Raw genomic sequence first — 27,753 nt, 5'->3', positions numbered from 1 at the left:
TCACCTTTTTCAGGAGTTACTGAGAGTCCCGGGGTTATGCCCAGGTGTACATAGGGTTATACCTGTAATTAAACTTTAATTTGTTTTCCCCCTGCTAATCTGTCTCCTGTTGATTTGATTAGGAGTCCCCCCAGAAGAATCTTGAAGGGTAGAGGATGCTTTATCCTCCCAGCCAATGTACCAAAAAGACAACACCTTAAGAGATTTTTTAAATAGAGAGAAACTTATAAAGACGCCTGCTGCCACATGACTAAGACTTATATACAGGGGTGGGCCACAGTAGGTTTACAGTTATTTGTATGGCAAAAGACTCGCGGTTATGATTCTTACAGTAGCTTTATAAACTCAAAAGAATGCCACAATGAAATTGTAAACCTACTTTTGCCCACTTCTGTATTCGGAGTATCCAGTCAGGACACACATGTGATTATGATAAACTGAATATTACAAGAGCATTTATTTTGGCAAGATTCAAGCCTAGAGCGCGAAGAGCTTCTCTGATAAGGAAGCTGATGATTATATCTGGAGAGTAACACTTGCATAAGTGTAACACGTGGGAAAGACTGTTTCAATTATAGCCAGAAGAGAGAGTAAAACGTGAAAGAAAAAAGGAAACTGGGATCAAACATACAATTCTAGCTGAAGTTTAGAGAGGTTTCCTCAGCACCGACTGGCCAGAGCAATTCTGCAAGGGAACAAGGAGTCGCGGCAAGTTTAGCCAGCCCCCAGCTCCAAAGCCCAGGACTCCCAAGTGACTAGACCCTGTGGCGGTGGCTAGGGGTTTAAATGGATTTGAAACTACCTGGGCTAGGGAAGATTGTATAGCAACAGAAACCTTTAAAAAAGAAAACAGAGAAAAACCATTATCTGGAATTCATAGATAAATGAGGTTCTAAATGCCAGTAATGCATTTACTTGGCATGTGTCACATGCAAATGGAGTAGTGCGGATATCCTTTCTCATTCTATATATAACGGCTGGGAAAACAACATTCCTCAGGAGTTAAGGAGGCCGCTCTCATCTGTCACTCCATTCTCACGTTATCATTTGGAAATCTGAATGCTGCTCCCAGGATGGATGGACACAACACTTCTAGGACACAGATCTCACTCTTCAACTTTCTGGTCAACTCCCATTTTTATCTTACTCCCAACTTAGAGTTTTCATATTTGGGCTGAGATTCAGTTTCTCCAGGGAGAAAACAGTTTCATGAATGCCCAAAATTTCGCACCTCCTTCAACTTAGCTAAAATCGACTGAATTGAATTAGTGTGCTCAGACACCCTTTTAAGCACTTTAATTCAATATTCCTCAAAAAAAAACCATCCAGGACAGGCACTTGAATTTATTCCATGTTACAGATGTAGAAACTAAAGGGAAGCGGTTAGATCATTGTTGGGCAGATACATTCTTTTATGCTCACTCTGTTCAAGATGGCCACTGCTCTCACGTGATACAGCTAATTGGCTTTCACGCTTGGGAAGGGACTTGGTTATGCTCATGTGTGTTGGGGCAGGGCTTTCACGCCGAAAAGTTTTAAAAGGAGGAGCTAGATGGCCATTTGGGGAAGAAACCATGTTGTTGTAGAGAGGAGGAGACCACGTTGTTCCGGGGCAGGGAGGCCACGGAGAGGAGAAGAGGCAGCCAAAAATTACGGAATGCTGATGGAGAAGCCAGTATGGGTAGGAGAAGATGGGGAACAGAGGTGAATAGGCTGGTGGGGCCTTTGATCCTGGGAAAACCAGAAAGATTCTCCTGGTTGTGGAACGGAGGAACATGTGAGTGGGTTTTGGCACCCTGTGTGTTTGTTTTTTACTCGTTGGCCGGTACGAGTCTAGAATAAAGGAAAATGGCCCACCAGTTCTTGGCTCTGTTGATTTCTTAACTGTCTGTCCAGATTAAATGTGAACCTGTGATGGCCAGGCAGCTGTCATGGTGACCGTGGCTACTGGCCTTACAATCCTGTAGCACAAACATGATGGAACCAGTAGTCACACGCAGGCAGGCAAGTTCCAAAGCCTGTAACCTTCAAGTTATGCTGTATATTCTATGAGTGTCCTTGGCTTAAAGATAAAATGAGCACAGAAATATGTTACTGACTCAACTGAAACAAAATCATTTTCCCAAATTTCTATTTTTGAGGTTTGGCAATTTTGATTTTGCTTAGAAAAAATATCTGCACATCTCCCAAATTAAATTGTCTGCTTAACTCACACCTTGCCAGTCATGTGGCCCTCCTTTGATACAGATGTTCAACATCTCCATTTCCTGGTAGGATAATGGGTGTATTTAAATGACAATACTGTTGTCCTCTTTAAAATGAATGACCAAGGCATCAGGATTAGAATTTGCTCTGCTTCCAGGTGCAGGTACAGTGCAGAAGTAGGGAAGTTCGGAAGGTCAAGGTCCTCCCAGCTTCCTTTGCTGCCAGTTCTCTCTGCCGCCTCCAGCTTCTCTCTCCAGCAGCTCCCGCCACTCTGGATCACACTCCGTGGAAGCTGCAGAGAGTAGGCTGGTGAGAGCCGGGGCTACAATGGAAGCTGATGAGCATCTGCCAGTCACAGGAAATGGGAACCTGCAGCCTAACTACCAGGGGCTCGGAATACAGGTGTTCACATTGGGGATGCACACTAACACACATTGTCCTCTATGTGGAATGCACACCCAGCCTTCCCGATCCTGTTTCCAGAGGGAAAGTGACTGTGAGCCTCCAGAAACTGAATGTGCTCTCTCCTCCGCCCGACTTGTTTACTCTTGATTACTCAACTTTTGGGAAATTCCATTTGGTGGAATTTTATTATCACAGTGGCAAGTTTTAGCATAATTTTTTTGGGGGGGAGGTACACCTCATGCTTTTTGTGTGTAGACTCAAAGATAAGGGGAGACTACTGTTGCACTGTATCAACCCAGGCAAATTCTAAACTGGATCAGCAAATTGCAAGAGACCGGCTGTGCTTTGAGACTTGCCAAGACACAGGGGCTTGATCAGTTACAAATTAGCCCTAGTTTGCCTGTTAATCATTAGATGTGGAGCTGTGCAAGACTGCCACTCCCTGCATGGTTCGAAAGTCACATGTGCTTCCAAATGCCAGGGGACAATACCTGGCTTACTTGCCAGGGTCTGACAGGCAATGGCACATAAGAGATGCTTGAAGATCTGTGGGGCAGGAGAACAAATAAAAGGACACATGCCTTACCACAACCATGATCTCACCAATGAGGCACACCAGCTCGAATGGCAAAGGCGTTTTTAAATCTCTTCATAAAAATATTCTAGCCCTGGCCGGTTGGCTCAGCGGTAAAGCATCGGCCTGGCGTGCTGGGGGACCCGGGTTCGATTCCCGGCCAGGGCACATAGGAGAAGCGCCCATTTGCTTCTCCACCCCCACCCCCTCCTTCCTCTCTGTCTCTCTCTTCCCCTCCCGCAGCCAAGGCTCCATTGGAGCAAAGATGGCCCGGGTGCTGGGGATGGCTCCTTAGCCTCTGCCCCAGGCGCTAGAGTGGCTCTGGTCGGGGCAGAGCGACGCCCCGGAGGGGCAGAGCATCGCCCCCTGGTGGGCAGAGCATTGCCCCTGGTGGGCGTGCTGGGTGGATCCCAGTCGAGCGCATGCGGGAGTCTGTCTGACTGTCTCTCCCCGTTTCCAGCTTCAGAAAAAAAAAAAATCTAAAACACAGTCCTTAAAACATGTTAACTTTTTTTCAGAGAAAACATGTTCTAATCACAAATTATTTTTTAAAATGTGTAGTTATTGATTTTAGCAAAACCGAGAAGGGGTGAAGAGAGAGAGAGATGCATTCATTAGTTGTGCTTTCATGGCCACAGCTTGTATGTGCCTTGACTGGGGATCTAACCCACAACCTTGGCGTTTTGGGACGACGCTCACAGACTGAGCTAACCGGCCAGGGCCTCACATAATCATTACTAATATAGCTGCTAAAACACAAAAACTATTTTGTAGCATTGCAGAGTAAAATTTATTTATATATGTAGGAAATATATATATGTGGAAATGAATCTGGAGCACTATGTTTATGATACAAAAGAAAATCATGTACTGCTCAGAAGAACCTTACTGACTCTTCCTCATCACACCCTTCCCCCAAAACTCAGATATGTAAATAACTTAGATATACAGGGTAAAAATTAGACATACAAATATACAAAGCATCTGTTATTTTCATTTCCATTCTTCAGCGTGTACTTTGCACCTTCACAATCAATTTATTATTAAAATTTATATTCCCAACAAAAATATTTACAATTTTATGGTAGTTTACAATTATTTTTATTTAATAACTTGAGAGAGAGAAACATCAATTCTCTGTTCCATTTATTTATGCACTCATTAGTTGATTCTTTTATGTGCCCTAACGATGATCGAACTCACAACCTTGGCATATCTGGATGAAACAGATTGAGCTAAAGGCCCAGGGCTTACAATTATTTTTAAGAGTACTTTCACATATATTCCTCATTTTACCTTTTAAAGTGTCCTCCTGAGTAACTACAGAAGAGATCAAAATCACTCCCATTGTAGTATTTCCATTTTAGTGATAAGGAAATTAAGGTCTCACAGCAAACCCGGGCTCCGTGCATGGCTATGGGTTTGTACACAGATCTTCTAAGAAGCCCTTTGCTCTCTCTGAGGTTGCTCACCCCTTTACTGTGTATATTTCCTAAGTTTTTTATTTATTTTTTATTTACTGACTTTTAGATAGGAGAGAGAGAGAGAGAGAGAGAGAGAGAGAGTAGTTGGAAACATCAATTCATAGTAGTTGCTTCCTATATACATATATGTGCCTTGACCGGGCAAGCCCAGGGTTTTGAACCAGCAACCTCAACATTTCAGGTCAACTCTTTATCCACTGTGCCAGCACAGGACAGGTATTTCCTAAGTATTTAAATGTGAGTTGAGATAAAGAAGCAATAGTGAGTCAACACTAGATAGCACTCTGCTTCAACCTGCCAGAATGCTAGACAAATTATTACAAACTTCATCATTCAGGAATCACAGTTATCACACCTGATAAGAATATAACATGAAGGGGGAGGAGTCATAGAGAAAGTAGGCAATACACAGGGGGAAAATAATAATTTATTAATTTCTTTAAGATGATAGACCAAGATCTGTGGAAATAAACCTCCCGGGACGAAAGGAAGCATGCTGAAGCCCAGAGGCCTTCCTCCTCAACCAGTCTTTCCCTCTATGTGCCAGGCCGGCTGCTCTGATCAGAGAAGGGGCATCTGACTGCCAATGAGACCCTGCTCTAACCTGTCACAGCCACATGTGGGCCCCTGGTCCTCAGCCACACCCAGCATTTGGCCACTAGCACAGACGAGTCTCTTCATTGTGAGAGGGGAGGCTGGGCCAACAGCTGCTATTTCTCCACATTTTATTCATTATTCAGTACCTTCTTAAAACCTCTCTTTGGAATATGCTATGTTGTTCAGATATGCATTATAAACTTTGGCAAAAGACAGATGTGAGAAATTCAAAATGATAAACAAGTTCACCTCCACCTCGAGTTTAAAATTCGTTTACAAGGTGAAGAGTTACTAGGTTTTATTTCTGTCCATTGGCATCGTTTATCACAGTTTAGGTTACCCTCTCACTTCTATTAAAAATAGACAAATGGTTACATGCAAATACCTATTTGTAGACATATGTATAAATGAATCCTGTAGGATACCTGAAAAACAAGCAGTTGTCTAAGATGGTCTTTTACAGACTTATCACCATATTTTTTGTTCCATAAGACGAACTCCCCCCCCTCCAAAGTGGAGGGGAATATGCCCGTGCGTCTTATGAAATGAAAAATACGGTATTTTATTAAATATTTTAACACACCATTTGGTTCAGGATTTTTTTTTCTTATTTTTCTCCTTAAAACCCTAGGTGTGTCTTATGGTCAGGTGTGTCTTCTGGAGTGAAAAAAACAGTAATTATTATCACCTCATATGTGGATTATTGTTTTATTCAAAGCCAATAATTAAATCCGGTTTGCATTTGGAAACACTGTTTTAGAACTTAAAAATACAAACCAAAGTGATTTAAGACCTTAAATAATAATTATCTTTATAAATTACCATTAAGCAAAACAATGTACATATTGTAACAACAGTGACCTATAAATCAAAATCTTGAGTTTGACCTCAAGTTCTTCCAAGCTATATGACTTTGGGCAAGTTATAACAAATAAAGGATTATTAATTTATAAAGTTCCGGCCTTGGCTGGTTGGTTTAGTGCAGTGATAGTCAACCTGGTTGGTCCTTACCGCCTACTAGTGGGTGTTCCAGCTTTCATGGTTGGTGGTAGCAGAGCAACCAAAGTATAAACAAAAAGATAGATTTAACTATACTAAGTTGTTTTATAGAGATTTATTCTGCCAAACTTAGCAAAAATCCGACATAAAGTACTTAATAAGTAATTATTATTATATGCTTTAACTTGCTGTAACTCTGCTTTATAAATTTTATAAAGTTACTTCCCTACTTTATAAATCATCATTACTGTGGAACCAATGGGCGGTTAGCAAATTTTACTACTAACAGAGATACAAAAGTGGGCGGTAAGTATAAAAAGGTTGACTACCCCTGGTTTAGTGGATAGAGCATCACCTGGTGTGTAGACGTCCCGGGTTCGATCCCAGTCAGGACACACATGAAAAGCAACCATCTGTTTCTCTTCCCCTCCCACTCCCCCTTCTCTCTCTCTCTTCTTCTCTCGCACCCAGTGGCTAGAATGGTTCAAGTATTGGCCCTGGTGCTGAGGATAGCTCGGCTGATTCAAGCATCAGCTCAAGACCTGGGAAATGGGGTACTGGGTGAATCCAGTTCGGCGTGCATGCGGGAGTCTTTCTCTCTCCCCTCTTCTCACTTAAAAATTTAAGTAAATTTATAAGGTCCCTCCTCTTAGCACTCAAAGTTCTGTCAATTGTTAATGTTGGACTTATTCAATACAGAGGCAAGAAAAATAATAAAATTCATACTTTAAAGCAAGGTTTAAAGGGAAAACTAAAAAGAAACACTCCTTAACTGTATGAACATCTGATCTGTAATGCCCCAAAACTGCCATGTGTATTTTGCCTTTTGCCTCTTCCTCCTCCACTGCTACCCATTAGGGAAGGCAAAGGCTGAGGCCACCATTTCTTCCTAGTGTTACCAGGTAGAGGTCCAGAGCTGAGTACCATCTGATCCAGTGTCTTTTCCCCACCACCTCTTTTCTTCCCCTCAGAAGAACTATAAACACACAGGTGGCAATCCCCTCTTTCTTTGCTTTTACTACTCACACCAGTTGTTTATTTAATAACCAGACTGTGGTTTGGTTGCCTTTCCACAACCCAATCCCCTCGTTGTTGAGAACTGATGGCTTGATCCACAGCCCTCCCCACCCCCGTCATTCCATGTGCCCTGGTTAAGAGACCTACAGCTGAACAGCTGAACCCAGAGTCTTCAGTAAACTAAGCCAATCAGCACACTGACTTTCCCTCTGTCAGGGGCTAGACACATGACTCGCCAGATCTGATCACAGTGAACCTCAGGGCCTTTTCAGGTACAACCAGCACATAAGTTCATAATTTCCTAATGGACTAGAACCTGGGATCTTGTGGCATGAAAGCTGTCGAGCTACCTGGTCTTAACATGTGGGTCTTAAAAAAGAAAGTTCCCAGAGCACCCCAAAACTAAGTTAAGCAGGCAGAGGAAGATCAAATCCCAAAGGAATTCTGTGAGCTCCTAAATCGAGCTCCATGGTAACTGCCTATTGGGACTGAGAAGTTCTCCTTGTGTTGCAACCAGTCTGGGTTGCATCTTCTGCCAATATGCAACCCGGGGAAATGTCTAATTGCTACCCATGTGTATATAAGGCAATAATGAATTTGGCTTTTCTCATTCCTCATACTGTCACCTAAAATAAGTTATTACTTAACCTTCCTTAGCCTCAGTTTTCAAAATGATGTTTATTTCAACCTTTAAAGGTTTATTGTGAGAATTTAAAATTATGTAAAACATTGATTGGCCCTGGCCATTGGCTTGGTGGATGGAGCATCAGCCTGGTATATGAATGACCCCAGTTCAATCCCGGGTCAAGGCACACAGCAGAAGTAACCATCTGCTTCTTTCATCTCTCCCTCTTCCCCTCCCACAGCCAGTGGATTAACTGGTTCAAGCATGACCCCAGGTGCTGAGGATAGCTCAGTTGGTTTGAGGGTGTCAGCCTCAGATGCTTAAAAATAGTTCAGTATTTGAGCATCAGGCCCAGATGGGGTTGTTGAGTGGATCCCAGTCAGGGCACAAATGAGAGCTACCTCACTATCTCCCCTCCTCTAAAAAAATAAATAAACAACATTGATCATAAGACCTGGTGGATCATAGGTACTCAAATGGAGCTTCTATTGTTTCCACAATCGCTTTAGGGAAATCGCTCCTCTCCAAAGTATAAGAGACTATATAAACCTAATTATTGCTGACAATAATAAAAGTAGAACACAAAAACCAACTTTTAGAATTTAAGTTTAGAAAAAACTCCTGACTAGGCAGTGGTGCAGGTCACACCAGCTTAAGTGAGGGTTCACCAGCTCAATGAGCACCTGGTCGCTGGCTTGAGCATGGGATCATAGACATGACCCCATGGTTGCTGGCTTGAGGGTCGGACTGGATGCAACCCAGGTTCGAAACCCTGAGGTTGCCAGCTTGAGTGTGGGCTCATCTGGTCTGAGCAAAGCTCACCAGCTTGAGCCCAAGGTCGCTGGCTTAAGCAAGGGGTCACTCACTCTGCTGTAGCCCCCCAGTCAAGGTACATATGAGAAAGCAATCAATGAACAACTGAGGTGCAGCCACAACAAAGAATTAATGCTTCTCATCTCTCTCCCTTCCTGTCTGTCTGTCTCTGTCTGTGTCTTTCTCTCACTAAAAAAAGAAAAAGCAACATGTCAAAGCTTTAAGACTCTAAAGCTTCTGAAGATTTATGGAAGTATCTTTTAGAGTTTCTCTTCATCACTAGGTCCTCTACCCCCAATCTGTCTTCAGTGAAACCTCTTCCTTTAAGCACCAGTGTCTAACATAGGTTAGTGTTAAAAATCATTGATTTGGAGTTTATTCATTAACCCAGAACTATTGTTTTTGTGTTTTGAACAACACAGGTTAAGCAGACTTTCATTTACAGTATCAAACATGTAGAGAATTCCGCTGTGTTTTACATCACACTCCAGCTCCCGAAATCACAATACAGCCAACTACCATAGGTTAACATTAATTAATACTTCCTGTTTTTTATTAGTCTCTGCCATAACAATGTCATTATGCCAGTATTTCCTGAATCACTAGTGAATGGCATAAACAAAACCAGCAGCCGTGATTTAATCAGAGACTTCACTGTTGAAACAACCAGCAAAAGTAGACACATTTAGAATAGTAAATGGTAACAAAACACACTTACAGGCTCATTAATAAGAAGGCAATTAGGTCTTCTGGGAGAATCCATTTTCTAAAAGAATGCTAAAGCAAGCCATAAAATGCAAGTAAAATTGTGTTTTGACATGAATAGTGTGCACTGTCTATTACATCATAATTTTTCTCTTGAGAAAACTGACAAGAATCTCTGTTCTTAAACATGAGCACCAAAGATAGTGAAAAGAACATCAGTGATAGTTAATGTATTCTACCTGACTCCCATTCACTGTATTTTACCGTCCTATAAATGAGCTTCTTCTTACAAAGCTCCTTAAATTTCCTTTAGAAGAAAAAGAAATATAAAAGGAACTGCTGCTACTAGTAATTTCAGAGGGAATACATTTTCCTGTATCAACATAATCACATATTAAAATTATTAATATATATCATGTTTGGTTCTTCAGGTAATGTTTAACTTTAAATATTCTTATACAACAGGTTTATAATCAGAACCATTTAGCCTTAAATTTTTATTCTTATACAAGTATTTCTTTTAAAATTGTCTGAGTCTTCTTTAAAACCCTGGATGGTATTGTTGTTTTCATGTGTTTAGGGTGTTAAATTATAATTAAGTAAATACTAATCAGAAATATAATTTCAATAAAATTTGCTTAATTTTATGTTGTAATTAATCATTTCACAAAACTCTTATGATTCTATAGTGAAGTGCACATGGCAATTATTATCAAGCTGAGGATTTTTTTATTTTGGGTTTTTTTTTTTTACTTAAAGCAGTGTTCTCAAAATTAAATATTCAATCAAGTCACCTGAAGATTTTATCAAAATACAGAATCTGAGTTGGCTCTGATGGGTAATCACAGACATCACAGGTTTCCAGGTGATGAGGATACTGCTAGTCCGTGAACCACACAATTCAAATAGCAAAATTCTAGGGCAATGGAGGGATCCAATGACCATGTAGTAATCAGCTATCATCCCCCAGCTGGGCAGTGAGGGTGCTTTGAAAGGCTTCCTCTCTACTCTTAAATATGCTGACTGACCCAAGGCAAATCATATCAAGGAGCTGTGACCAGTCTGCCACTTAGCCATTTATGCAGCTGCTAAGTCACCATACTGCCAAACAAGGATTAGGGGTATTTCTGTAGCTGGTCAGCTGCTGCCCTGGACACAGTTTGGAGAATCAGCCTACAATCAGCTGGTTGGAGCAGGCTGCATTGGGAAGGGTTTATATAAATAGATATCCATCTGGAAGATTTATTATGTTTTCATTAAAAGTACAGCATAGTTCATTAGATTACATTCTATATAGTTTATTTATTTTTCACTTCAGTTTTTTTGTCTATGAAACAAAGAAAAATAATTATCTATTTTCAATATTCTTTTCAGGAATATAAATATAGGAGCTTGACCCATCTCTAGGTGTCCTTAGCTTCCTTGTAACCTGAACCTTTGGACAAAGTTCCATCAGTGTTAAGATGTGTGTGTGTGTGTACATGTGTGGAAATATGTATTTACATCTTTCAGCTTTACCAACAAAATAAATGCCAACAATAAATTCAACTAGACACTATTTTAGTTGGCTTTATTTCTGAGTTCCTCCGATTAAAATAATTTCTCGGATGACACCTGTAGACAGATCAGCCAGCACGGCCCACTCATCATTTTTACAATCTTATAAAGTGGAAACATGGATTATTCCATTAAGAACTACTTAATTTGCTCCTAAAACAACTGTAAGTGACAAAATAAGCCACTTGTAATTTTTATGGATTATCAACACACAGAAGCGAATGCCAAAAATTTCAGCCGGAGTGAAGTGGGGGAATGGCAATGTTCCACAACAGATCAGTGCGATCCTTACATCCCGAGCTGATTTTCCCAGAACCTCAACAACCTGACAGACCTCACAAAACTACGTTTTTCTTACATTATGTAGGCTCAGTTGTTCTACTAGAATATTAACTACAAATCAAAAGAATTCCCACAAGAACACCACAGGAAAGTAAACATAACTCTCACAACAGAATCTTTATGGAACTAATAAAACCTTTTATGGGGAACCATGTTTCTTTAGGAACATTTTTGATAAATATATTCCCACGAAGATGGACTTTGAATTTTGTAAATTATCTACTTCCAGAGTCTGCATTGATATCAAACATTCAAACATTTTAAAAAGGTTTCCAAAGCAGTTGTTTGTAACATTTCGCATATCTCAGAATACCAAGAGATATGGCACTCAAAATTTCTATTCCCATTTACAAAAAGGAACTTAAGTTTCTCTTCCATTCAGAGATATATATGCACAAATAAATCTTTTTGTGACATTTAAAAAATTATTTATTGGATGTAAAAATTTGTTTTTGGTTTGAATTTAAATAAAAATTCACCTGGTTGATATACTAACTCACTTGTTATCAAATACCAGTTCAAAACATATCATAACTTCATAAAACACCATTATTCAGAAAGTATGACAAATAACATGAGTTTTGAAGAAAAACAAGGCAAAAGCAATTATAACCTTTTTAGGTAAAAAAAAAACAACCATTTGGTAGAAGAACACCAACCAAACATATATCATCAAAGGGTAGTCTGAGAGGAAGACACAGAGGGAATGTTTTAGAAATGAATGTGTTTGGACAATGGCAAAGGATGATTCCCATAAACAGGTCAAAATAGGGCACTTTTTTTCCTCTTTAGAAAATTAAAGATCAAACAGACACACACGTATACACACACTTCCAGCATTCTTTGTTTCTTCTTTAAGAACAACCTTTAAACTTTCTTATGTTTCCTGCTCTCCATCTTCAAGAATTCCTGACTTCCTGTCCTGCATAAAGAACTAGCAGGGGAACTGGGAACAGCACAGGACAGATGAGAAGAGCATTTTCTGTGCCTCTGAGAAGCAGATGTATACTTAAAATAACTTACATGTCTTTAATCCCACCTTGAGCAGACCTAGAGCACTGCACTTAGAAAGTACTAGAAGCAACAACACGGTTTCTCTATATAGGACCATATAACATGAATTAAACATTTTAAGGCCATGAATACATGTAGTAAGCCAGGGGTCCCCAAACTTTTTACACAGGGGGCCAGTTCACTGTCCCTCAGACCATTGGAGGGCCGGACTATAAAAAAACTATGAACAAATCCCTATGCACACTGCACATATCTTATTTTAAAATAAAAAAACAAAACGGGAACAAATACAATATTTAAAATAAAGAACAAGTAAATTTAAATCAACAAACTGACCAGTATTTCAATGGGAACTATGCTCCTCTCACTGACCACCAATGAAAGAGGTGCCCCTTCCAGAAGTGTGGCGGGGGCGGGATAAATGGCCTCAGGGGGCCGTAGGCGGCCCGCAGGCCGTAGTTTGGGGACCCCTGTAGTAAGCCATCAGTGCTAGAAATATAAGATTTGGTCGGAGCACTGGTGTTTGCTCTGGACAAGAATGAGTCATATTTCCCATTTTAAGCACACCCAGCACTAAACAATCTCTAGTGAAACAAAAAGGCCATGATTTTGTATAGGTGCATGTGGGACCTTCCTGCTGCCAGAGAGGGCTGGAAAGGAGGAGTGTGGTAGGGGGTGCAGTGGCAGGGGATTCGATTTCTTTTTCAAATTCACATTTATGAATGCGAAAAGAAGAGATGTCAGCAGCACATATGCCAAAGCCCCACTGCCGCCAGAGCTGCCTCTTCCAGTCTGGGAAGGCTAAGCAAAAATATGACACCTTGCAATCTAGGAAAAATCAACAGAGTCGAATATAAGGAGACTAGTGAGACAGAAACCAGTCCCAAAAATATTCAGTTAGACATCAATACTAGTGATTAAAGTTGGAGTTTTAATGTATTGAGACCAACAAATACTGAAAACTAAAAGGCAAACATCAAAACAACCTGTCTCTGATATAATGCCCTACTAGGAAATAAATAAGTGTAAGAAAAATTAACCTCACATACAAAGACATCAAGGAGTCAGACCCTAGGAGAGTGGCACCGCTTAATGGCAGGGGCCTAAGGAACCCAGTGAGTGCCCGCCTCCGGGGTGACACAATATTCACGGAAGGCTCTCCAGCTGTATTCCCGGCTCACATCATACTAGAGAGACAACAGTCCCTCTCCAGGTCAGTGATAAGACTGCACCTAAAAGGCTGCTTATTTTTCTCTACGCTGAGATGAAAAAGCTGAACAACCAACAGTTAGTTGAACAAAAAGCCAAGGAAATTGATTTAAAATATATTTCTTCTATAGCTAGAATACTAGGGATGTTAATAATGACTCTTCCACAGATGTAGCTCAAGTAAAAAATGTAATGAGTTAAGTAAAAAATATATATATATGAAAGGGTAATTTCTCACTCTGCTGATAAAATTATGGTGTGGCCAATTTAGGATGTTGATGTTTAATAATAATTAAAATAAATGACTAGCCGAGTGGAACACGTACACAAAGAATCCTGAACAGCCTGCACGGGAGATGGTGCAGGAGTACGTGAAGACAGAAGTCAAAGCACTTAGCTACCTTAATACACGATGATTACACCCAGACAGCTGCATAAAACTTTATAATTTACAGTGCCAGTTCACATAAATTAGTTTAGATGAGCCTCATCAACACCACGTGGAAAGGTCAGGATGGGTATTATTATCCCCATTTTACAGATGAGAAACTTGAGTTTCTAAGTAATCTCATCTGTGACTGGTTTTGTCGGTCATCTGAGCCCTAGTACAGAAAACTTTCTTACATTATATCAAGATAAGACAGCTACTTTGTGCTTCTATGCCTCAGTTTCCCCAGTGTAACATAGGACACTGGTGTCATTTTAAGATAGATTAAACTGAAAAAATGTAAGGTGATATTTATAGAAAGTTCTGGTGTGAAAGAGGCTCACCATGCAGCATTTTTACACTTTTCCAAAGGCTAAGACAAAAGTCACAATGATGAAAATATTCTTAAGATTGTGGTTAAACAAAGTAGACTTGGATGAGTGCCTATATCAAGATCCAACAATTCTGTTTGTCAAAATTTGCTTACTACATTAGGAACCACAGGATAATATCTAAAAGTGCTAAACTAGCCTAAATGGATGTGATTTAAAAGACATTAACAGGCTACTTTAAAATTCTTAGCATATTTGTTTTAGCCTTTAAAGCACTTTTATTTAAATTTCTCTCAAGAATAAAAGTTCATTATTTAAATTTTTTAGGATAGCCAGAAAATGGACATTTTTACATAACAAACTTCTAATTTATGGAGAAGGGCAGATCCATGACTTTAAAATCTGGGAATAAAAAGGCATTCATTTCTGGGCATATATGTAAACCCTGAATGGCAAAATTCTGAAATACGTATTAGGATTGCACATACTTTTACTTAAATGTAATATAAAGTCAAGTGTTTTGCTTTGTCACTAAAGAAAAGCCAGGCATATTTAGTCAAATTACTTGAACTGTATGTCTAAGAACACAATTGTTCATTAGAGATATCTGAACTCCAGGGATCAGAAAGGGTCATCTCTACATTCTGCTGTTGGAAATTTAGTATTTACTCACTCATTAATGGGTAAATAACATTTGAGAAGAAAAAAAGAAGAGTTTTCACTCTTGAAAATACAGCTTTCAGCTGTTGAGATAGTAACAGTTGCAACTCTTGAGTACATGTAAGTTTAATCATGCAACTGGTAACATTCAGACTTTCTATTAACAAACTACATGCTTCTTCAAGTATAGGCTCTCTATGCAGTGATAAACACTATGAAGAAATCAATACCCACTCCAACGTGCCTGCATATAATGACTTACATCAAGCACGGTTCCAATACTAATGGGCATATATGTCACAGATGCATGCAGTAATGCTTACTTCAGAAAGAATTAAATTAAGCAGTCGGATTGCATAGAGCTGTTGTTCTTTGCATACATCACCGATATACATAGCTTTTCCTCTGCACACTGAATATAATCTGCCTGAGTAAACAACACATGCTGCCACCTGAATCTGCTAACTCCTTTTATCGAGTTCTAAAGAGGGGAGAAGGGAAGGAAGGGAAATAAACATTACTCCCGATGACAATAATTTGAGTTTATTTCCTGGAAACCGGGCAGTCAAAACAACGAGGGAAACTGGCATTTGCAAAGTTCGTTCCTTCTCCGCGTCCTGCGGCCTCAGCCAGGAGCGCGGCTGTCGCTTCCCCGGTCTTCTCCAGCAACCCTCGGCCACCTCTGCGTCTCCATCTGCACCGCGAACCAAGGCAGCAGATGCGCTCGCCAGCCAAGCTGAGCTGGGGGGATTGGCCAGAAAAGTTGTTAGGGTCGGCGGGAGGCAGATAAGCGCCCGGCAGCCCGCTCTCCAGCGGTGAAACTCCACCTGGTGAAACTCCAGAGCCCCCAGAGGAGAGAACGAAAGACGCAACCAAAGGGAAGGATAACAAAACTGGAAGGGAACGCAGGACGGGACCGGGAGAGACCGAGTTTCATAGACTTCTCTAAGTGGCTCTGCCTAGAAGCCGAAGGGCTAACATCCCTCCTTTGGGGTTTTCCTGGCGGGCGGCGATCGTTTGCAGCCCCCATCACTGCCAGACCCGGAGCGGCTGTGCTCCCACACCGGGGGCCAGAGTTCCCGGACCCAGCTCCTGCTCTCGCAGCACAGGACCGCTTGGTGTGGGTCCTTAGAATCCTTCATTACAGGAAACGCACGCACGGAACCAACTCCACTCAGTGCCCCAAACCAAAGGGCAAAGCCAGGAGCAGCCCAACGCTGGGGGAGGAGAAAGGGACTGGAGGAGGGACGGGGAAGTAGTTAGACAATAGTCAGAAGAGGTTATTCCCGGGACAAAAAGCACCTGGCAAAGCGCGCCGAGGTCAGTCCCTGCAAGTCTCCACGTTTCTGACAATGGCTTCCCGGGGAAATTTTTTTGAACACTAGTGGCAGACAGCAACAACCCGGTACCACGAGCAACAGCGTCGCCGTCCCCGGAGTCCTAACTACTTTTTCTTTCTCTCTTCCCCCCCAGCTCCGTGCAGCCTGCGCCATACACCGAGGCTACCAGTTTCCCAAGGGAAGCAATGTCTGTTTCACTCCCGCGGAGCCCAGCCAGCCTGCGCCCGGAGCGAGCCTCCGAGAAGAACAATGGGTCGCGAAGACAAAAGTTACCTGCGACAAGTGGCGCCCAGCCCGGAGCTCGGTGTCCCACCTGGCACCAACTCTGGGGACATCCCTCTCTCTGCCCCGTGTGCCCCTATGCCTTGTACCCCCCTCACCAGGCTGCGAAAGCTTCCCTCAAATCCTAGCCCCCGACCACGGCGAGGTACCTCTCCACCCCTCGTGAGCCCGGGGCCGAGGACAGTCACCGGGGCCACTCACCTGCAGAGAACTGGCCTTGGGCCGACCCCAGCAGAGGCCACGGGTAGAGAAGCAGGAACGCCACCAAAGCAGGCAGCGCCGCTGCCGCCGTATCCATGTCGACTTTGGGAGAAGTTTCAAGCAGCTTTGCAAAGAGCTGCCGCGGGGAGCGGATCGCAGCGAAAGCCGAGCCTGGGGTGCCGGCGGGGCCTCGCGGGGTGAGCGCGGGAAGTCCACAGCCACCCGCCGGCACTTTTTTTTTCCTTTTTTAGTGGCCGCCAAACTACCTCTGGGGCGCCAGCGTCGCTTGCGTCGCCGGTCGGCCACGGCAGCAGCTCTCCATGGCTCGGCGGAGGCTGCTCCTGTTAGCCAAGAGTTACTTTGCTCGGGGAGGGACGGGGGCGGAGCCGGGGGTGACGTCGCCCCGCGGGCTCCGGGCGCTTCAGAGGAATGCGGGCTCGGGCGCGGCGCCGCCGCCGCCGCCGCCTCCTGCCGGAGACACGCGCGCTGGCCCCGGCCGCGCGCCCCGCGTCCCGCGCCGCCTTTGTTCGCTGCCGGGCCCGCTGCCCGCCGCCGCTCGAAGGGAGCGCGGGCGGGAAAGGGGACGCGGCGCGGTTCGCTGCCCTTTTCCAGAGAACAGAGTTAGAGATGCGAGTCTGGTAAGCCGAGTGGCCGGAGCCCTGTGGACGAGCGCAGACAAACCCCCGGCGCCCGTGCAGAGGCGCGATGGGGCGGTGGGTGCCGCGGAGAAGGTCCCGCCGGAGCGGCTGCGGGTGGGAAGAAGCGGGTTAGGGTAGAAGCGCCCTAAGCAAACGTCCACCTGCGTCGATAACCCCCTGTTTCTTATTCATGAAATAAGAAGAAGGCACTTCTCCCCCACAGAAAACTTATTGTTCTGTAGTCATATAAAAATAAAACTCGAACCAAAATAAACGTCCGGTAACTTTCCAGTGTAAGCAGCTGGTATGTCTCCTTCCTGGTTTATTTGTTCTTTGCCGACTAGTACTTGGATTTAATCTCTGCTTCACTGACTTGGCTTGCTCTGAAACCTTCCGGCCTCTTTCCACTTTTTTCTATGGAAGAACCTGAGAACGTCATCAGGGCTCGGCATCCTGTCCTTTCGCATCGTCTGCTGGAGTGGAAGGGGGTCTTGCTTGTAATGTCTAATAAGCTATTTAAGACATAAGCATTTAACGAATGACTTTACACCGACACTGAAAACAGCAACGAATGATTTCATCCGGAGGAAAACAAAGCTATACGCCTGTTATGACAGTGAAGTATTTTACAGTTTGTTCCTTCTCCAGCAGCTTGAAGTGGTTCCACCATATGCTGCACTTTCTTGGCTTCTGAAAAGACTCTACACTGCATACTTTATTCATTTTTCTAAAATATCAAATAAAATAGGTGTGGTCACAATCGAACAAACCGTTTTTATTCAGAATATCAATGTCTTATGTACCATTCCTAAAACAATCTATTGATTGACATCTGTCAGTAAATCACATTTTTTTCTTAAGCCTTTGTAAATCAACACAATGTACTATTCAATTTAATATCACACAATTTACCAAGTAGACACATATTCCTTTAGTCAAATTAAATATATTAATGACCAGGCTTATGATAAAACTAGAAATATATAGACAAGTAAAACTGGAATATATATATGTGTGTGTGTGTGTGTGTGTGCATATATGTACATGTATATATATGTATATATATATATGTATGTTTGGGAAGAAGAAGACTAAAATTTGGTAGGAATAGAGATTAAACAGAATTTGGAGTCTGATAGCTGGCTCATTAGCAACTAACTAGTCAGAAACTTGTCAATTCAATTCAGCATAGTTAAGTTCATTCTTTGTTAGGATATGCCATAGAATTAAAAAAAAAATCATTAGCCTATAACTGTTAGCCCATCACAGTTCTTATTTTTTGATTGATGAATGTTTCTAAGTCCTAGATGACAAGAAGAAAGAAAAAAAGAAAGAGAAGAAAGAAAGAAATAGAAAGAAAAAGAAGGAAGGAAGGAGGGAGGGAAGGAAAGAAGGAAGGAAGGAAGGAAGGAAGGAAGGAAGGAAGGAAGGAAGGAAGGAAGGAAGGAAGGAAGGAAGGAAGGAAAGGATGGAGGGAAGGAAGGAAGGAAGGAAGGAAGGAAGGAAGGAAGGAAGAAGGAAGGAAGGAAGGAAGGAGAAAAGGAAACAACAACCAAAAAGACATACAGGATAGGGCAAAAGTAGGTTTACAGTTGTTCGTATGAAAAATAAGACAATAATGAATAAATAGTAATACAAGAATAAACTCTGTTTTGCATACTCACAACTGTAAAGCTACTTTTGCTCCACTATTTTTCTTTTGAAGGTCTTAGCAGAACTTTGTAAAATATAGCTGCAATATGTTTCAGGAAAAAGAAAAACCACCATCCAGATACTAATTAATCTGTTCTCTTCTTGAAGGAAAGGTGAAGGAAGTTCATGACTTGGTAGATTTGTTTAAACACACACAAAAAAATCTTGTTTAAAAAATGACGTACAGTGCTAGGACCAAATAGACATACCATACTTCTTACCTTGCTAGTTCCTTGGGTCAATTTATAGGTGATGCATTTCACTTTATCCTAGAAATAATAACAGTAACAGTTAATGCTTACAGAATGCTTACAATGTGCTAAGCACTGACTTAAGATGCACAATGTATCATTGAGACATGATATACAATGTCTCCTTGAGTTCAGACAACAATCCTATGACATTTTTAGAATTGTTACTCCCATTTGACAAATGTGAAAACAAAGTTACAAAGTAAGTAATTTGCCCAACAGCCCATATATGGGTGAGAAGTGAGGGAGAGAAAACAGAGAAAGGCAAGTCTCAAAGGGTAGCAAGGATATCTACAAACTAAAAAAGAAATGCAATAAACCTTTAGACAAGGAAATCAATCCTGTTGTCTTTAGTTGTTACTAATAGTGTCCACAATAATTAATGCTGGTCACAGTGGATTAATTTGAGTAGAGAGTATATGTGTCTTTCACATATTACCTGGCAAATATTAGGAACTTACTAGGTCTTTGTTTACTCAAAAGAATGAATGCTTGAATCAATAGAAATATAAATTGAGTATAACAAAAAAAATTATTAACATACATTTAAAAAAATCACTAAAATGTTCATATTCTTTCATTTACTAGCTATTCTAAGAAAATAATCTACACTGGGAAGTGCTATATGTACAATGATATTTAACATTTACAGAAGAAAAAAGTGAAAATGAGATAAATATCTAACAATAGGCAGATAAATATCTAACAATGAGCATTATCTGGATAGAATATCTCATAACCACGAGAACTAAAGGTTACTAAACAGTAAATTGAAATTTGGGAAAATGCTTATAAGAAAATGGTAGCTGAAAAAATTGGAAACCTTAACAGTTTCAGTTTGTGAAGATGAAAACATTTTGGAGACCAATGGTAGTGATAGGTGCATAACGATGAGAATGTATTTAATGCCATTGAACTTAAAATGATTAAAACGGTAATTTTTGTGTTATACATATGTTATTAGAAAGTGTATCAGAAGTCAAAAGTCAACATATACTACAATTAGAGCTAAGAAAAGAGGACTGAAAAAATAACCCTATAAACCATAATATTGAGATATTTATTAATAAAGGTAGAATAATAAAACTTTACAACTGGCCCTGGCTAGTTGTAAGAGCATTGGTCTGAAACAACGAGGTGGCAGGTTCGATCCCTGATCAGGGCACACACAGGAAGCAACCAGAAAAATGCATGACTGAGTGAAACAACCAGTGCTTCCCTTCCCTTCCCCTCTCTCTCCCTTCTTTTCTCTGATCAATAAAAGTAAGCCCTGGCTGGATAGCTAGGTTGCTGGGAGTGTTGTCCCAGAACGTGGAGGTTGCTAGTTTGGTTCTCCCGTCAGGACACATATAGGAGCATCTCAGTGTTCCTGTCTCTCTTACTCATTGCCTTTCTCAAAAAAACAAACAATAGCAATGCAAAACAACTTTACAACAGCCCTTCTTTATTTTCCTACTGTTTTTGTTACACTCTATCATTTTAAGGAGGACTTGTTTTCTGATTGCAGATTTATTACCTAGTAACTTCAATCATGAATTTAGATCTGCATTTTGCAAAATAGTTTCTGTAGAATCCCCATTCTATCAAAATTTAGTAAACATAATTGGAAAATAGGATCTCCACATCAAATAAGCTTGGAGACCTCTGGACTGAGCCAAGTTTAACAGGTTCCTTATCTACAGCAGGCTTCCTTACTGTAGGACTTTTCCATGGTTATCAGTAGGGTATTAAGGGGGGGGGGGGGTGCATTCTTTCTCAAAATTTCAGACCACAGAACTCTTTCAGAGAGAATTATTTCTCAGGGTTCCAGGAGACAGAATTTAGGAAATACTGCTTTGAACAACATTAAATATCTCTCTTTTTAAATTTCCTTTATATAAAAATTTGGCTAATCAATCAGGGTTTCCAAAGGATTAAGTTAAAGAAAATTTAATGTATATTTTTCCTATAGATATGTTTACTTATAGATACAGATACAATAAATCCTGGGTGTTAATAATTCCTGAGTAAATGTTCTTTTCCTTTATTATGCTGAAGGATTATTTGCAAACCTGTACTCAGCAGAGGCAAGGTTTTATTTACTTAGTGACTGACCATGAGTGTACCCACAGCGTGTATTTATAAGCAATTTCTTAATATTCTCAGCTTGTTAATAATAACGCATTGCTTATATTATGCCTTTCAGTTTGTAATGCCTATTCACCCACATGATCTCAATCTATCCTCACTGCAACCCTGTGAAGTAGGCAGGTGGCATTATTAATTTTACTTAACTGATTAAAGAAAACAAAAGCTTAAACAGAGTGAAATACTTGGCCAAAGTTATAACACTGGTAAATAGCAGGGCTGTCACTCTGGCCTTCATATTCTGATTCTGAATCTCATTTCTCCTTACCTCCTCCCCCAATATCCATATACATATAATTCTCATCTCTAAAAAGTGTCAAAATCCTCCATGCCAATCTATCAGACAGAGCCTTTCTGGTAGGTGGGTGGAAATAAGGTTCTATTTTCTCTTTGAAAGGATGAAAAAATAAGAAAAATAAAAATGCTCCTTTATAGTAATTGCCTCGCACGCGTATGTCTGTTTTCAGTCGAGTCCTGCAGAAAGTGAAGGGCTTTCTTTCTGACAATATGTGCAGCCCTTGAACAGAAAAGGGACCTACAGCAAAGAAAAACAAAGTGCCTCTTACGCCTCTGAAAGCTGTTGTTCTGGATGAGTGTTTGAATCTTCTACTGCAGAGCAAAGCCCAATGGCTCCCTGGAGTAGAGCTGGGGCCTGGCCAGCTCCTACTAGATCTTGACACCAGAGCATCTAGAAACAAATGGAATAGTGATGGCGCTGTGCCTGAGTTTCTAGGGAAACTCTCCTTCTTCTAAGTTCTTAGGGTTAATTTTGGATCAAATGGAAAGAAACACATTGTACTTAAAACCAAAGTTATTTTGTAAGTCCTTTGAACCCTTTAAAATATCCATAACTGGGGATTAGTTCAGAAACACTAGTCAAGAAAATGCATGCTCCAAAGGTTTTATCCAGAGAAGAAAGAAAGAAAGAAATAAAAAAGCCAAGCAGCTTAGAGCTCAGTGTTGCCAATTTGGAAGAGCAATTTTCCTGCAGCTGGATATAATTAACAAGCATGGGTCAGAAAGGAAGCCAATCAGAAAAGTGTAAATTGGGTTGAGGTGGAAGGATGGGACAGTGACAGTCACTTCCAGAGCTGGTACATTCTAACTTCAGTCTCTTCCCATTTTAAAAAGCCTAATCTAATGATGTTAATAAAAAGATTGAACTCTAATGGAAAATAAATGTTTGGTCTTCATGGCACCCTTGGTATGTGTTGGATAAATGAACTCTTCTGAAACACTATGGGGTGCCTTATTCACTCTTTATAGTAGTATTTAATTCCCATGCCAAAAAGTTGTTTTTTGATTGTTCCCCCACCCTACACCCCGGCTCACCATAGGAAAAAAGGTATAAAAGCACCAGTTATATAATATCCCATTGAATCCTATTTGAATTCTTAAATGGACAAATTACCCACAAATATTTTTGTATGTTTATTATTTTAGTAAAAAAGACAGGAAAGAGGATAACTCTTAAAACTAACTAAATACATCATGTACTCAATAATACAATTTGCAGGGTTAAGAGCTCATATGCAAAGTGGCAGCCTGAGGAGAGGAGCATTAACACCGCTGAATGAGAAATTATTTCATGATTATGCTCCTTCCTTCCTCCCACTCAGTTCTGACGGGGGCTGGCGGTTGGCTTCACGTGTCGAACTTCGTGGATTTTGCCATCTTTCTTTTCTGCTTATTCTGGTCCTGAGATAGAATGAAATGAAATTCTGAACTCAGAATGTGGTGCCTCCCAAGCTCTGGAGATTTTTCTAAACCTTCCTAATGTTCACCAATAAAATCCTCCCTTTTACACCGTTGATGCAGCCACAGCGTTCATAACCAGGGGAAGTCCAGCAAGAGAGCAAACCATTAAAACCTACACACAAGCACAGGCGCTCCTTTCAGTCCCAAAGTGCTCTGTAACCAAAGCAAAGAATTAATTTTGTCATTTGCAAGCATTTATCGAGTGTACAACACATGGCTAGTTACTCTATGGGGGACACAAATGAATTAACAGTTTACATTTAGTGACAAAAAAGACACAACAAACCAAGTGTGTGTGTGTGTGTGTGTGTGTGTGCTATTTATATCATACATGTGAAAACAGAGTATTAGGTTATGGTGAAGTGTGGTTAGGGGACAGTTTCAGGGGTGTGGTGGGTTTTAAGCTAGATCTTAAAGAATGTGGTGGCTGTGACTGGCAGAACAGAAAGGTCTGAAGTGGAGACTTTTGGGGCTTGAACTTCCTACTTGAACAGCCTTTCTGTGAAGTAATTTGCTCTTGATAACTGACTGAAACATGCCTCTCATTGACCGTGATACCTACCTATCCTGGAGATGAGTTCTCATTTTATTGTTGAATGCTTTTAAATCACCTGAGAAGACTTGCTGGAAAAGACATAAAATACACATTTCTTGTAACATCAGTTATACGCTTTTAAAGCATCACAATTGCCCAAACAAAATAAGCTCAGAGAAGAGTTCATTAAGAAATACCCATATGAGCTGAGTAGACAATTTAAATCACATACAATTTATTTGCGGCCATAATGAAATAGTCAATTAGATCTTTTACTTGTTGACAACTACAGCTGATGTAAACTGATGGCCTACAGATCTCAGCAGAAATTTAAAGGATGATAAAGTTAAAGTCTGGGCAAAGAATCAGAGGCTGATGTGGTCAAACCTAGTTTTATTTAAATTTCTGCATGATGTAAAATAGTCAGATAACTAATTTATATACACTTTTGGAAAGCTTGGTCAACTTTGTAAATAATATGTAAAAAATAATAATATTAGCTAATAAAAAAACTCTTTAATGGGGTGGTACACAGAATAATGACAATGTACACCCGCCCCCCCCCAAAAAAATCACACCTGTAAGCTATGAATATGTAATGCATTCCTTTACATGGCAAAGGAGACTTTTTAAGTTAAGGATTTTGACAGCAATATTATTCAGGCATATCTGGGTAGGTTTTCTTTCACTTGATCATTTGTTCATTTATTCCTTAACTATCATCAGTTGAACCACTATGTGACAGTAACTATTCTGTGGGCAGAGATATAATAATAATGACTTGCAGGAAATTGTGACAGCCGATACACCAATGACACAAAAGTGTGATTCTTGATCAGGCAATAATCCCTAAAGTTAATGACCAACTGATTCATATATAAAAGAATTAAGCAAGTGGATGAGAGGAAATATAGTCTCAGCCCCTTCAATAGTTTAGAATGTATAGAAGACAATATAATGATAGTTATGAGAAAAAACATACTAATTGTAAATGATGGTTAATTTCTAAGATGACTACTGATTAAGACTACCTGCTGTTTTATATGTCCTCTGTCTAAAAATATCTATACCAGGCTATAATTGATTGCTAACATCTGTAGGAAAGGAATTGTAACAAAATGTTAAGAATTATTGCTGGCCGGATAGCTCGAAGGGTTAGAGCATCATCCCGAAGCACAGAGGTTGCCAGTTCAATCCCTGGTCAGGCCATATACAGAAACAGATCTATGTTTCTATCTCTCTCCCTTTCTTGAGAAGTCTTTTCTTTACTTGAGCATTTGTTCTTTTATTCCTTAACTATCGTCAGTTGAACAACTATGTGACAGTAACTATTCTGTGGGCAGAGATATAATAATAATGACTTGCAGGACAAGGCCATGTGGCTTTATACCTTGGAAGAAAAAGTTGTAGATAATGAAAGAACAACCCCAGAGGTTTTGAGAATAATAGAGTAAGAAAAGCTTCACTCTAATGGTCATTTGAAGTTTAAAAGTATCTTTCTGATGCAAGAAGTTGAAGTCCATTTTTTCTTTTCTTTTCTTTCTTTTTCTTTTTTCTTTTCTTTTGTTTATAGCTACACTATTGTTCAAGAGTACATACTTTTTAGTTTTTATGTGTTTGTTTTTCTGATGATGAAATATTTTCTTTGTGCATAACAAACAGCAGTCAACATCCCTTATTTAGACACAGAGATATTAAAGTGTTTTCTTTTAAACATTTCTTTTTTTATTTAGACAATTAATTTTAATGGGGTGATATTGATTAATTAGGGTACACAGATTCAGATAAAACATCTCCAGGTCATTTTGACATTTGATTACATTGTATACCCATCACCCAAAGTCAAATTGTCTTCTGTCATCTTCTATTTGGTTTTCTTTGTGCCCCTCTCCTCTCCCACCCCCTCCTTCTCCTCCCTTCCTCTCTCTCTGGTAACCACGACACTCTTGTCCATGTCCATGAGTCTCATTTTTGTGTCCCACCTGTGTATGGAATCATACAGCTCTTAGTTTTTCCTGATTTACTTATTTCACTCAGTATAATGTTATCAAGGTCCATCCATGTTGTTGTAAATGATCCAATGTCATTATTTCTTATGGCTGAGTAGTATTCCATAGTGTATATGTACCACATGTTCTTTATCCAGTCATCTATTGAAGGGCTTTTTGGTTGTTTCCATGTCTTGGCCACCGTGAACAATACTGCAATGAACATGGGGCTGCATGTGCCTTTATGTACCAGGTTTTGGGAGTAAATACCCAGTAGAGGGATGCTGGGTCATATGGTAGTTTTATTTTTAATTTTTTGAGGAACCACCATACTTTCTTCCATAATGGTTATACTACTTTACATTCCCACCAACAGTGGATGAGGGTTCCTTTTTCTCCACAGCCTCTCCAACACTTGTTATTACCTGTCTTGTTGATAATAGCTAATCTAACAGGTGTGAGGTGGTATCTCATTGTAGTTTTGATTTGCATTTCTCTAATATGTAGCTAATGAAGGTAAGCATCTTTTCATATATCTGTTGGCCATTTGTATTTCTTCCTGGGAGAAGTATCTGTTCATGTCCTCTTCCCATTTTTTTTATTGGACTGTTTGCTTGTTTGTTGTTGAGTTTTATGAGTTTTTTGTATATTTTGGATATTAAGCCCTTATCCAGGGGTCCCCAAACTTTTTACACAGGGGGCCAGTTCACTGTCCCTCAGACCATTGGAGGGCCGGACTATAAAAAAAACTATGAACAAATTCCTATGCACACTGCACATATCTTATTTTAAAGTAAAAAAACAAAACGGGAACAAATACAATATTTAAAATAAAGAACAAGTAAATTTAAATCAACAAACTGACCAATATTTCAATGGGAACTATGCTCCTCTCACTGACCACCAATGAAAGAGGTGCCCTTCCAGAAGTGTGGCGGGGGCTGGATAAATGGCCTCAGGGGGCCACATGTGGCCCGCGGGCCGTAGTTTGGGGACCCCTGCTATCTATGCTGTTGTTTGAAAATATCATCTCCCATTTAGTTGGCTGTCTGTTTGTTTTGTTGTCAGTTTCTCTTGCTGTGCAAAAGCTTCTGATGTAGTCCCATTCATTTATCTTTGCCTTCACTTCCATTGCCTTTAGAGTCAAATTTATAAAGTTCTCTTTATGGCCAAGGTCCATGAGTTTAGTACCTATGTTTACTTCTATGTAATTTACTGTTTCAGGTCTTATATTTAGGTCTTTGATCCATTTTGAATTAATTTTAGTACAAGGGGATAAACTGTAGTAAAGTTTCATTCTTTTGCATGTGGCTTTCCAGTTTTCCCAACACCATTTACTGAAGAGGCTTTCTTTTCTCCATTTTGTGTTGTTGGCCCCTTTATCAAAGATTGTTTGACCATATATATGTGGATTTATTTCTGGGCTCTCTATTCTGTTCCATTGGTCTGAGTGTCTATTTTTCTGCCAATACCATGCTATTTTGATTATCGTGGCTCTATAGTATAATTTGAAGTCAGGTATTGTAATGCCCCCAGTTTTGTTCTTTTTTTCTCAGGATTACTTTGGCTATTTGGGGTTTTTTATAGTTTCATATAAACCTGAATAATTTTTTGTTCCTTTTATTTAAGAAATGACATTGGAATTTTTATGGAAATTGCATTAAATTTGTATATTGCTTTGGGTAATATGATCATTTTGACTATATTTATTCTTCCTATCTAAGAACAGGAATATTTTTCCATTTCATTGTCTTTTTCAATTTCCGTTAAAAATACTTTGTAGTTTTCATTATATAGGTCCTTTACATTCTTTGTTATGTTTATTCCTAGGTATTTTTTGTTGTTGTTGCAACCATGAAAAAGATTATTTTTTTGAGTTCGTTTTCTGATGTTTCATTGTTAACATATAGGAAGGCAATAGACTTCATATATTAATTTTGTATCCTGTGACCTTTCTGTATTGGTTTATCATTTCT

General features: G+C 40.2%; 1 protein-coding gene and 1 pseudogene across 6 annotated transcripts in view; both read right to left on the bottom strand.

The window, feature by feature from the left end:
- Positions 1 to 17,021, bottom strand: part of PTPRK (protein tyrosine phosphatase receptor type K) — a 573,924-nt gene extending 556,903 nt beyond the window's left edge. For all 6 annotated transcript variants that reach the window (XM_066373278.1, XM_066373272.1, XM_066373275.1 and 3 more), the window contains exon 1: positions 16,789 to 17,021. In XM_066373278.1, coding sequence (XP_066229375.1) covers positions 16,789 to 16,885 — 97 coding nt within the window. In that variant the 5' untranslated portion in view covers positions 16,886 to 17,021. The remainder of the gene's footprint in view (positions 1 to 16,788) is intronic.
- Positions 17,022 to 17,791: 770 nt separating this feature from the next.
- LOC136397068 (GTP-binding nuclear protein Ran-like) overlaps positions 17,792 to 27,753 on the bottom strand; it is a 241,508-nt pseudogene continuing 231,546 nt past the window's right edge.

The sequence above is a fragment of the Saccopteryx leptura genome, chromosome 3, assembly GCF_036850995.1.
Source record: "Saccopteryx leptura isolate mSacLep1 chromosome 3, mSacLep1_pri_phased_curated, whole genome shotgun sequence".
NCBI classification, from domain to species: domain Eukaryota; kingdom Metazoa; phylum Chordata; class Mammalia; order Chiroptera; family Emballonuridae; genus Saccopteryx; species Saccopteryx leptura.
The sequence above is the reverse complement of the archived record's forward strand: the minus strand, read 5'-3'. Positions and strand labels throughout refer to the sequence as shown.